This window comes from Bos indicus, chromosome 5 (assembly GCF_029378745.1).
Source record: "Bos indicus isolate NIAB-ARS_2022 breed Sahiwal x Tharparkar chromosome 5, NIAB-ARS_B.indTharparkar_mat_pri_1.0, whole genome shotgun sequence".
In the NCBI taxonomy this organism is placed as follows: domain Eukaryota; kingdom Metazoa; phylum Chordata; class Mammalia; order Artiodactyla; family Bovidae; genus Bos; species Bos indicus.
Genome location: NC_091764.1, coordinates 71,879,679 through 71,892,902, shown reverse-complemented (window position 1 = coordinate 71,892,902; position 13,224 = coordinate 71,879,679). Strand labels below are relative to the sequence as shown.

The window sequence follows — 13,224 nt, the reverse complement described above, 5'->3', positions numbered from 1 at the left end:
TTTTAGTGTGTATCATTTTTCTTACTCTTTTATGAGCCTGCAAGGTGGTTATTATTAGCATTACTTTTTAGAGGAGGAAAAGGAGGCTCAGAGAATGGAATTCAGAGGATAGGTTGGCTTCAGCTCTGGAACTGGTGTCAAGCTGAGTGGTCATTTTTCAACGACTGAAAACACTCCCCAATCTAAAGTTGTCATACCTTCCCCAACCCCCGCTCCCCGTCTCCCAGAGCTCTTGCTTCTCATTTTCTCTGCAGCTCTTATCACCAATCAATGATTATATTCTGGACTTATTTATTTTTTTGGTTATATCTCTCCAACTAGAATGTAAGCTCGGGGATCGCGGGGCTGTTTATCTTTCATTTATCAGTATATCTTTATGCCTGTAAAAGACTGCCTGGTATGGGCTCGATAAATTTTGTCAAACAAATTAACTATTACAAGTCCTTGTCTTAAAGTATTTGTGGTGCTCTGGAAGGATCCCTGTACTTAAAAATCAGAAAACCTGGCCCTAGGACTAGATCTGCACCTTCAAATGTAACTCTTGCCTCCCATGAGCTTCAGTTTTCTCACTTATAAAATGGTCAATAAACAAACCGAGCCCAGGCTGGGATGAGGGCTCAGGGGGGTAAGGTGTTAGCAGGGCTGCAGGGTGCAGGAGGTCTCGTTACTAGTGTTGACCAGAAATCTCATTCTGGACACCTTCCCGTCCAGCTGCTCTGAGATCTCTGCCTCATTGCTGAAATGAAGGCTTCCAAGTTCAATGCCCTAGTGCTACAAGGGTGATGGGCTGCCTGCAGGGTCACATACCCAGATGCTGAGCTCACTAAGAAGGAAAGAAAACGGCAACACCATGGTTTAATGAGAAGTTAAAAATAAGACACATATAAACAGATCCTACAAACCCTTTACAGCATCACTGCACGGCAGTTCCAGGGAACAGATGGCTCTGTAGAAACAGCTGTATCCCCGAGAAACCCCAGAGAAACCCCGGAGTGCATCATTGCTCTCACATGCGAGCCGCGTGTCACCAGCTCCTTTATCACGCAGTGGGCAGAGGAACCCAGAGTGGATGGCACTCAGAGTCCCATGACAGGTTGCTCAAGGCTGGCCTCCAGTGACCCTCCTTGGCATGTTAAATCTCAGAGCTGAAGCATCTCAGTGTTTGCCTGGGTGGCCAGGAGAGGGGATGAAGAAGGAGCCCAGGGTCCAGAGACTCACAGGGCCACGGGCACACATCCCTCCTTCACACCCCTAGTCTCTGATCTATCCAAACATCATCTGTCCAAACCTGCCAAGTGCTTGACTCTCCCACATCTTTGTCACGGACCTCTGCCTACTTTTACTTTTGCCCTAACTGGCTCCTTGCATGAAACATAAGAGGAAAGCTCTGAAGCAACATTGCCTCATGTAAAATGGTAGGAATACTCCCTGTGGGATTTCAGGCCACTCAAACTCTGTGCCTCAGTTTTCTCATCTGTAAAATGGGAATCAGGTAGCACTGTTCCTACCTGGTAGGCTTGATGAGGGCTAAATACAGAAAGATAAGTCAGGAGCTTAGGTCAGTGTAGCACATAGCACACCACCACCCTTCCCTCCCCAGCTCCCCGTCATTTTATTTGTATTATGAATACACAGTTTTTACAGTCGCTTCTTTATTCCCCCAACCAGACGGTATAAGCAATTTAAATGCAGACACTTGGGTTCATTCCGCATTCCTAGCATGGGGCTTGGCATAAAATAAGGGCCTATTGATTGTGTGGGATGTTCACGTTAATACTGATACCTGGGAGGTAGCAGACCATGCCATTTTCTTCTTTATTTTCTCAGAGCCTCGATCAGTGCTGGGCAGACGTCTCTGAACCTTCACTGAATGGTCCTGAGCCCATGCCTCTCCCTTCCCATGAAAGAATGAAAGTGGCCCATGGTTTGGTTTCCTTGGAAGACAGTGTTTTGGGTTCCTGGAACTTTGATCATTACTATACACAGCAGGCAACCAGTGAACTGGTAATCTTTTTCTGCCTGTCCATGTGGTTTAATAAAATTTAACTGCTTCATGGAAACCACAGGGAAGAACCATGAATGAGGTTCCAAGAGATGTGTTAGGGCCCCAGCTCTTCTGAGCACATCCCTGGTGCCTCAGTTTCCTCATCCGTCAACTGAGGGCAAGAGGGTAGCCCTCCTGGTCTCATACACTTACTGGGAGGGACAGATGAAGAAATGGATATCAAGGCTGCTGAAAGCGAAAGGTGCTGAAAGTATAAAGCAACACTCCTGAGTGTTATTTTATCCCGATGTTTCTACCCATTGTCCTAAGGCATCAGAAGGACACGTGTCACGAGAAGGGGTGGCCTTAGAGACTTCTGAATTGGTCTGCTGTACTGTCTTCATCACTTACTCAAAGAGTTCAAGTAAGCATGTTAGTTAAGGGAACACAACTACTTATAAAATGGGCTTGGCAGGCTGGAAGTTTATGACTCACACAAAGTCCAAGTGGGTGTTCCTAATTGGCAGGTGGCTCTTCTCCATGTTCAGGGTCCAGACTCCTTCCATCTTGTGGCTCTGCCCTCCACGGAGCATCCTCCACTAGGCGCTCTTGCTTTTGCATGAGACAGTCTTAAAAATGGAGCCTGTAGTAGCCAGAATCTACCCACGTTCTACTGACCTGAACTTGGCCACTTCTCTCAGCCTGAGCACCAAAGATCTCTGTCACCAAGGGGGACACATGATTCAGAACTCTACAGTCACTGAACCATCTAGCATTAGACCCAGAGGTTGATGAACAAGGCATTGCAGTGACTTTATTACGTACAAGAACTTGGAGGAAATACCGCTAGTTGTGAATCTCAGCTGCTCTGTTCATTTACTGTGACCTTGACTAAATGGCCAAACCTTTCAGATGATGATCATCTTCGTCTGTAAAACGGGACTGCTGGTGGTCTCTGACCCATGTGAGTATTAATGAGGAAGTGCCTGCAGTGCTCTCAGCACTCACCTGGCCTGGTGAGCACATGATCCTTGCAACCCAAAGTCTTTGTCCTGCTCTCGAGAGAAGTGACTTGCTCCAGGTCACATAGCAAATGAGGGTCAGAGAAGTCAGGCCTCATTGCCCACTGATCCCCATAATCTCTCCATGTAGTTTTTCCTGACTTTGAGCAGAAGTTCAGAGGCCAGAGCCCCAGGACACAGTTCCTATCCCTCTAGAGTCCGCAGGCATGACAGCCATCATCTCTGGCAGCTCAGGGGTCAGTCTAGGCCACTGTCCTTAAGGATGGGAAGAAATAAATGCAAATGGCTTAAAGGCCATTTTCCTTTGAGTCCAAATTTCCCTGTGCCTCAGCTGGCTGCCCAAAGAAGCAATTTAGCAAATGCATTTTATCTCAGGAGGAATCTGTCTTTTGTTTCTGCAACTTGCTGGTTGGGAAACCCCCTGCTCCCCGAATGACTGGAGTGTGGAGTGGGGGTAGCATTCAGACCCTGTTAACAAAAGCCACACCACCCTTGCCCTCCAGCTCAGCATCTCCCTGGAGATATTACCTGGATGTAAAGGAGACAGGTTTCAAGCTGCTCGAGTCTTCTCCTTGGGATCAGCCTGAAATCCCATCAGCCATGCAGTCAGCAGTGAGCAGTTCTAGATTAGAATTTGAAAAGGAACATAATGCAATCATAATATTTCTGAGGTATGTGTAGCACTCTACAGTTTACAAAGCACTTGTACATGCATTAGCTCATTTGAGAAAATTGCAGGGAATTACTTAAGTACAAAAAGTATAACAAGGCCAATAAAATTCATCTGTGAATCCTCCACTCAGAAAAGAGCTTGGTTAACATTGCAGTGGATTCCCTTTGGTCTGTTTCCGCCTGGTCTGTCTCTTTGCTGTGTTGTGATCATACTGCAAATGCATTTTTGTGGCCTGCTTTGTTCACACTGCATGGTATCTTCCACCAGCACATCTGACCTTCACATCCATCCCCCAGGAGAGAAGTAATTGTGTCGTGAGATGTCCCTGGTGTGAAAGGTCCGAGGGCTGGATTCACAGTCCAGACTGCTGCTCTCTAGCTGTAATTGGCAGGTGACAGACACTTTCTGGGCTTCATTCAGTTTCCTCCTTTGTAAAACAGAGATCTGTGCTGAAAACAAAGCAGTGCGTCTGATTTAGCACTGCACCTGGCACACCGGAGGTGCTCAGTCCACATTAGGACAGAGGTGCGAAGCACCATGTTGATAATTAATATTAAAACTCAAGAAAGGCATTGGTTGGTACAGAGTCCCAGACTCTAATGTATGTCTAATGTCATATCCACTGGGCTCTCCGCAGCCCGCTGTGTGGCTGGTAAACAACACTGTTATAGATCCTAGCCTTTAAGCATTGTGATGGTTAAGGGTGACCTTGGGAAGTGGCTGCCACTGAACCACATTGGTTCCATGCGGTTCCTAGATGGAGGCTACTTATCCCCCAGGACTGCTGGTAGACCCTCTTAGAAAGTGACTCTAGAAGCACTTTCATTGGCCACTGTTCCCTTTCTTAACATGCTATGAGTGGCTATGAGTATATCCACTAGAGGCTTGCTGGGCATACAAGGATCAGGGAGGAGTCCTGTAGGCCAGGAGACATTGAACTTAATCCTGCAGTCAGAAGGGGTCACCTGGCTCCTAGGGCCTTAGGCGGAGGGAGAATTCTAGTTTCCAGCCTTATATCAGTTAGCTACCCTGTTGGCATAGGGGGAACTTTCAAATAGGCAAGGACATCAAATTGGTCTTGAGAAGCTGAGGAATATCCCTGACTGCATCCTTTCTAAAGGTTAAAAATGTTCAAGATAGCTGAGCATATCTCAAAAATCACTGGATCACAACTGATTACCCAAGTGGCCTTTGGGAATGTATGGGAGCATTTGGAGTTATACTCAGTCATCTGGAGAATGCTACGATCATTTATTGGGCTGGGGCCCAGGAGGCTAGCAGCCCTGTGTTGTGTGGGACAGACTCGTGTGATGAAAGTGACACTATCTGTCGTCTAGTGCTCAAAACCCGTAAAACCTCAGTGGTGTACAGAGAGAAGCGTGAACAGTGAGAAGTGCTCGTAGAGGCAGCTGACCTTCGCCAGGCTTACTCGCGTGATGGGCAGCCGGGGAGACTCCACTCTGTGCCATCTGTCTCACCTCCCAGCAGGCCAGTCCAGGCACTTTCCCAAGAAGCATGCACTTCCTCTTGAACCTGATCCCTCACGGTTGGGACATCACTGCTTCCCCTCCATTCTGTTTGCCAAAGCAAGTCACAAGTCCAGCCAAGGAGGTTCAAGGATTGGGGAAATAATCTTTGCCTCTGTAGTAGGCAGCACCAAGGGTCACATGACAAAGGGCAAGGATATGGGGCAGGGGAAGTGAAGAAATCGGACCATTTAACGCAGTCAGCTGTTAGAGTACACATCTTGAGAAATAATATCATAGTTTAACCCAGCGGTTCCCAACCTTTTTGGCACCAGGGACTGGTTTTGTGGAAGACGATTTTGGACCGAGCTGGGGTGGGGCGGCGGTTTCAGGATGGGTCACACATTACATTCACTGTGTACTTTATTTCTAGTGGTATTATATTGTGATAGATAATGAAACAATTACACAGCTCACCATACCATAGCATCAGGGGGAGCCTTGGGCTTGTTTTCCTGCAACTAGATAGTCCCATTTGGAGGTGATGGGAGAGTGATGGGTGCTGCTGTAAATATAAATGAAGCTTTGGTTGCTCGCCAACCGCTCTACCCTCACTGTGCAGCCTGGTTCCTAACAGGCCACAGACCAATACTGGTCCAGGGCTTGGGGACCCCTGGTTTAACCTATCAAGGCAATGGTCTTAACTGATAGAAATCATATGAAAGTCATATGAAGCCGTAGAAGTCATATGAAGGTCATAGAGAAGTGAGTGAATGTATTTTTTTATTGATTACTACACTGTTGGTTTGGAGATTTTAAAAAAATATTTATATATATACACCTTCTTGGAAAAATGTTCTATTGTATTCAGCTACTAATCTTAATAAATCTAGCCATGTAAACTTTCATCCATATTCAACTATGTATCATCATATAATGGACAAGGCTCAGGTACAGAAAAAGTATTGGAAGCAACCATGTGACTTTTGGCAAATTATTGTTTTCTTTCAATAAATTTTATTGAAATACGATTTGCATATATGCTAAATCCCCCCATTCTAAGTGTACATGTATTTTCACAAATGTGTGCTCCCATATTACCATCACCCTGATTGCGACATAAAACATCCCCATCACCCAAAGAGCTTCTCTCCTGTCTCTTCCCAGCCCTTTCATTCTGCTACTGCATATCCACTGGTCTGATTTCCAGTGGATATCGAAGTTTTCATATCCAGTGGATATGAACTTTTCTATTGAAGTTCATTAAAAAGCTGGAGTCTCCCCAGCTCCCCAGCTTTTTCATTGCAATTCTTCACCTGTAGAACAGGTATAGTCACCTCTGCCTGGGAGGGATACTGTGTATCGAACATCTGTGTATCAGCAGATCTGGAAACCTGCAGATCTGCATGTGTTTATGTTGGATGCTAAGTTCCTCCTTTCCTGTTAGTGGAACAGCTCACTCTTTCACTAGTTGGTTAGGAAGGAGGATAGAAGAGCTAAGTGAAGGAGTCCTACTGGCAGATTAATGAAGTAAAGGATCTCAGAGTACCAGAATAGGAGAAAGAGAGAAAAGCAGGAACTGAAACTGATTGAACATGGATGAAATTAAAGGAGGAGGTTTTTTATTTATGGGATTGCTTTTCCTTTCCAGTACATGGTATAGAGTTTTAAGTCTGTAGCTCTAGGGAGAGAAAAGCATCAGGTCACACAAAGGTACTGTTCAGTTTGGTTTTCATTACTCTGTTCTTTGACAGTTACCACCTGTTGTTTGAAATTGTTGTGCTGGGTCATCAAAGAAAATGTTTTTTGTTTTATATAAGGAGTTGTGGTTGCTTATCCACTTGTCAGTGCTGCCAGCATCACTCTCAGCTCAGAGGGTCTCATTCTTCAGATGATGAGGCAGCTGCCCTCTATCATCACCTCTTTGAAATCAGATTATATTGCAGAAGAACATGAAGACAGGATCCTGTCCTTCTCTGACTGGCCGATCAACAAGGTCCAGTGGATAAGAAACTCAGGGAAGGACAGGGCACAACAGGCCAACCCCCTTGGGGATTTCCTTCTTGTTCCCAAGCCTTCTTTCCTATCTTTCAGCTCCAGAAGCAGCTCTCAGAACTGGACGAGGATGACTTATGTTATGAGTTCCGGAGAGAGCGGTTCACCGTCCACCGAACCCACCTGTACTTCCTGCACTATGAGTATGAGCCCGCTTCAGACAACACAGACGTCACCCTGGTGGCTCAGCTCTCCATGGACAGGTAGGCAGACGGACCCCACTGCCCACACAGTCTCCTCACAGCTGCCCTTCACCTGGAGAAGGCAGAAATGGCCCCACCAGCTTGGAACATGGAAGCCTGCTAACACAGGGCCTAGTCTTATCCCTTCTCCAGCACTGAAAACCAATGGCTCCTGTATGTTGATGATGCTGGTTGTTTTTGAGGATGGAGGAAGAACTGATTCTAAAAAAACAGAGTTCTAGTCAAATTACCTCAAGGAAAAGGGGAGGTGTGTTATAAGGAAACACCTGGACTGGACCCACAGTTGATGTTGGAAAGCAACTGCTACTTCTTTTCTTACACATGTATTGATGCAGGGATCATTCTTAGAGCCTTTATCAGGAAGTACTGCTGTGGTCCCTACCCTCATGTGGCTTACAGTCTATTGCACTGATTCTCAGCCTTAACTGGGGACAAATCAAATTACCAAAGGAGCTTTAGAAAAGAAAATTCATGGTCCGGCTCCATTGCAGACTAGTTCAGTAAGCATCTTTGTGAAGACCTTGCATCATTTTAGGTTTGCCGTGTGCATCCAGTATTGCTAATATAGGGCTAGTAAATAGTTAAGTCAAACAATTAACATTGTGATAAGTGCTTTGAAGGAACAGTGATCGATATTAACAGTGTCAAGTGAGGGACCTTCTTTAGGTGGTATGATCAGCGGGAGGTCTTTCAAAGGAGGGGACATTTCTGCAGAGACTTGAGGATAAGAAAAGAAGTCAAGCATAGTGGGGGAGTGTGAAAGTATTAGTTGCTCAGTCATGTCTGACTCTTTGTGACCCCATGGACTGTAGCCTGCCAGGCTCCTCTGTCCATGGAATTCTTCAAGCAAGGATACTGAAGTAGGTAGCCATTCCCTTCTCCAGGATATCATCCCAACTAGGGGTAGAACCTGAGTTTCCTGCATGGCAGGCAGATTCTTTACTGTGTGAGCCACCAGGGAAGCATATGCATTGCCAAAAAAAAAAAAGAAAAAGTTTTCCAGGCATTTAAAATAGCAAGTGCAAAGGCCCTGTGGTTGGAAGAGCCTTGTGTGTTCAGATACCCTGATAGAAGACCAGTGTGGCTGAAGCATCACTTGAGAGGGACTTGAGATGGAAGCTGCATGAGGTTAAGATTATAAACATTAGAAACTCATAAAATATTTGGGTTTTATTCTAAACGTGATGGGAATTTATTGTAGACATTTACACAGAGTTTTTGCTTTGGTTTATGTTTTTGAAAACATCTCTGGCTGCCAGGAGGTGAGTGGATTTAAAGCCTTTCAGGGTTATGCAGTTTTTCTATTTCTGGCCACCCTGTGTGCTTCCTGCCCACCTCTGCTAGCCAGCTTCCTCTCCAGTTGACACATGGTGTGCAAATGGCTGCCCTGGCCCCAGCTTTCTCCATGTCATTCCCTCTCGACTCCCATAGTTAGGAAGGGAGTTTGATGGCCTTATTCTGTCTTTGAGCCACTTTGGAGATGCCTGTGGATATGATTTCATGGGGTGGTTTTAGGAGGAAATAAGTTCATGCCTTTAAAGTGCTGAGGACAGTACCTGGCACACTTAGTAAGTGTTCAATAAATGTCACTTATGATTAGTCACGAGTGATTGGAGAATGAGCAAAATGAAGAAACAAGCACTGGGGCACAAAATGGTTCACAGACAGTAAGCAGCCTGAGAGTCCCAGAGAATGAGGGGGGACCTGGCCTCCGGAGGTATCTGGGAATGATGCGTGTTGACAGTAGCTGTGGAGGCGGTGAGTCCCACTGCTTCTTAGCAAATGACAGCTCGTGTAATTAAATCGCTTCATGGCTAGTGTCCTGGGGATTCAGACTCCAGAACACCTGTGCAGAACTTGCTGGCCATCGTTCAGTTGCTAAGTCGTGTCCGATTCTTTGCAATCCCATGGATTGCAGCACACCAGGCTTCCCTGTCCTTCACTATCTCCCAGAGTTTGCTTAAACTCATGTCCATTGAGTTGGGGATATTCTCTAACCATTTCACCCTCTGCCACCCTTTTATCCTTTTGACTTCAGTCTTTGCAAGCACCAGGGTCTTTTCCAATGAATCGGCTCTTTGCATCAGGTGGCCAAAGTATTGGAGCTGCAGCATCACCCCTTCTGATGAATATTCAGGGTTGATTTCCTTTAAGATTGACTGGTATGATCTCCTTACAGTCCAAGGGACTCGCAAGAGTCTTCTCCAGCACCACAATTTGAAGCCATCAGTTCTTCAGTGCTCAGCCTTCTTTATGGTCCAACTCTCACATCTGTACATGATTACTGGAAAAATCATAGCTTTGACTATACAGACCTTTGTCGACAAAGTGATGTCTCTGCTTTTTAGTATGCTGTCTGGGTTTGTCATGGCTTTCCAAGGAGCAGGGATCTTTTAATTTCATGGTTGCTGTCACTGTCCACAGTGATTTCACAACAGATAACAACAAAGACCAAAGGGACGAAAAGGACAAGTAGAGGTTCTGGCACCCACGAGGTCCTTGTCCTGCTGTGTCCTCTCAGGAAAGGTCTTTCCCTTCTCTTAACCCCAGTTTTCTCATCCCCAAAATTCACGTGATCTCTCAGCAGACACTATGTAAGCATCTATTACTGTGTTGTAGCCAACTCTTGTGGGGCTGGGACTATATAAGACCCTATTCCGCCCTCACAGAATATGTAGTGAACTCAGGACTCAGATCATGTATTTGTTTTCTGTTGTGGTTTAATCAGTCACCACAGATCTTGCAGCTTTAGAAACACATTTTTTCCTTTCTGACTGTGTCATGGATCAGAAGTCTGGATACATGTTAGCAGGTTCTCTGCTTGGGGTCTCAGGCCTGAACTCCAGGTGTTGACTAGACTGTAGCCTTACCTGGGAGTCAGGGTGCACTTCTAAGCTCATTCAGGTTTTGGCAGAACTCAGCTCTAGGACCAAGGTCCCCATTTCCTTGCTGGCTGTTAGTTGGGATCCTTCTGGGCTCCTAGAGGTCACCCTTAGGTCTTAGCTGTGTGGAGCAGCTTACTTCTTCGAAGCCAGTAGGAGAATCTCCCCGGTCTGTTATGTGACATGATCACAGCTGTACTAGTCTATCATATAGAATAGTACCAGCTTCTGCTCACACTCGAGGGAGGGGTGATCCAGGACCATACACCAGGAGCTGGGGCAAGAGTCTTGGGGCCAACTGAGAATTCAGGCTGCCACAGACAGGGAACAGGTTTGACAACAGACAGGTGCTATGAGAACCCATGGGAGGAGCCCCTGTCCTGGCTGGGGCAGAGAATGGAAGAAATGGCGAATATCCCCAAGAGGGGTTCTGCCTACATTGAGCTGGAGGCTGAGTGGACTGACAGTAGAAGGCTTATAGGGAGAGAAGGAGCCCCCTGCAAGGAAGGAGAGGACACCAGGCCCGCTGGGATGCACAGTTAGGGCTTAAGTGCTAGGGTGAGGAAGGACAGAGCAAATGATGTCAGCCAGGTAGGCAGGGCTTGGGGAAACCAGGGTAGGTGGCCAGCCCTTCCAGCTCAAACCTGCCAGGCTGCCAGTGAGTCTGCATGAGGGACTGCCCTAGACCCATGTCCCAAGTCACCCCTACCCTTCCTCACCAGCCTGGTTGCACACGCCCTCTCCCACCAAGCACAACAGCAGGTCACCCACCAGAACAGTCCACTCTTCGTGTTTATTTTTCCTTCTTCTCTGTGCCATTTAAAATGAAGACAAAACCTAATCCTTGATCCTTGTGCTGAACGATGGTCAGGTTTGGTCTTCTGTTCTCCAGGCAGCATAAGTATATCTCAGTCCCCCCAGAGGAGGCACATGAAGCTCAGATACTATGATCTGCCCAGGTGAGTGAGTTCCAAGCGATTCCAGTTTCCCATCTTTCAGAGCATCCTGGTTTTCCTTGGTCACATTCATACCTTCTATTTGTATATTCAGTTTATCGCCAAGATATTCTCCATCAAGATCAGTAGCCAATGGCCACCTGTGAACTCAGGAGAAAAATGTGAGACTCTCTGGGGAAGCCCTGGGACATAATGATGTTCATTTAGTGCTTGCTGGATCCAGAGACTCTGACCACAGCTTCTGCACAGGGTAGGTATTTAGGAAAGGGAAAATGAAGTAGGGGGATAAAGGAGAGGAAGACTTGGGTTCAAAGTCAAGTTGCACTACAGACTAACCATATGAATTTAGACAGTTTATTTAGGCTGTTTGAGCCTCACTCTACTTACCTATACCCCACTCCAGTACTCTTCCCTGCAAAATCCCATGGATGGAGGAGCCTGGTAGGCTGCAGTCCATGGGGTCGCTAAGAGTCAGACACGACTGAACGATTTCACTTTCACTTTTCACTTTCATGCATTGAGAAGGAAATGGCAACCCACTCCAGTGTTCTTGCTTGGAGAATCCCAGGGACAGGGAAGCCTGGCGGGCTGCCGTCTATGGGGTCGCACAGAGTCGGACACAACTGAAGCGACTTAGCAGCTTAGCAGCAGCAGCTACTTACCTATGAAGTGACAATAATACCGTCAAGCTCATAGGTTACCATCTATGCTTTATAAAGTAAGAGACTGGAAAGTGCCCAGTGATTAGCAAATGTGCCACAAACACTAGCACAGTTCTCTCAATGGTTTTTACCTTTATGCTGGCTATGGCATTTGCAACCTGGGATTCACAATTAGAAGGAAAAGACTTACGAGGTGGTCTAGTGGTTAAGAATCTGCACTTCCACTGCAGGGGGCACTGGTTCAATCCTTGGTTGGGGAACTAAGATCCTCCATACATCTAAGTGCCCCCCCCCCACAAAAAAAAGGAAAAAAATTAAATTATTAACAACCCAAATCCATCCTTATGTATATACTTGTTATCAACGAAACACAGATAGAACAGAGCCCCTCCTTCTGTGGCTAGCCCTGAGCATCCTCCCGGCCTGGGCTGCAGGAGACCTGGCACCTACCCTCACCACCCCCTTAAAGACAGGCCAGGCACCTCTCACATCAGCTGCAAATACCAACCACAGATGCCTTCCCTTCAAAGCACACGCATCCCCCAGCATGGCAGACGTGTGATCCCCCCTAACGCATTGTGACAAGTACTGCCATCCAGACAATACCTCAGAGAACTCAAGGAATTCTACACCCAAGCAAGAGACACTTAGCGGGACATAATCAGAAATTATAAAGCAGTAGCACACAAGCTGATGAAGACGGCGGAAATGCCTCCTTCCACTCCATCCCACACATCCAATTACGATGCAGCGGGCTGACTGGTGCCTCTTGGATTGATTTTTAATTGAAGAAACATTTTGGGTATGTTTGTAAACCTTTGAGTCAGAAGTAGGCCCTACGTGAGTGCCACAACAAATTAGGGGAGCCGGCATGCGGGCTCCTGTGCCCAGCTCCCTCTGGAATTCCGTTCAGAAAGAATGAATGTCGCCTGCTGCAGTGATGGACCCGGCAGGGCTGCTGCTTGCCCGGCCACTCACTCTGGAGGGTGATCGAAAGGACAGAGGGAGCTGGCCTGATTACAGCATCCCTGCCACCTGGCCAGGAGACGCTTGCTCTTCCCTGCTTCTTGAATGAAGCCTTTGAAGTGCCATCTGCAGTTCCAGGGACTCATGTGGCTGATGGGCCTGCTCTTTGTTTTCTGCAAGTGAGGGAAAGAGAACATGAACTGAGCTAACGGGGTCCCATTCTTAGGTCCCATCGCAGCACAGCATCTCTTGGGACTTTGTTAGAGCGCAGATACATGGATCTCACCCCAGATCTGCCCAACAGGGATCTCTGCAGTGGGGCCCAGGAATCTGTGTTGTAATAAGCCTCCCAGGT

At 46.8% G+C, this 13,224-nt stretch overlaps 1 protein-coding gene across 6 annotated transcripts in view; it reads left to right on the top strand.

Annotated features, from left to right (window-relative positions):
* Positions 1 to 13,224, top strand: part of LARGE1 (LARGE xylosyl- and glucuronyltransferase 1) — a 609,153-nt gene that overhangs the window by 559,938 nt on the left and 35,991 nt on the right. For all 6 annotated transcript variants that reach the window (XM_019961264.2, XM_070788583.1, XM_070788584.1 and 3 more), the window contains one exon: positions 7,240 to 7,403. In XM_019961264.2, the coding sequence (XP_019816823.1) occupies positions 7,240 to 7,403 (164 nt within the window). The remainder of the gene's footprint in view (positions 1 to 7,239; positions 7,404 to 13,224) is intronic.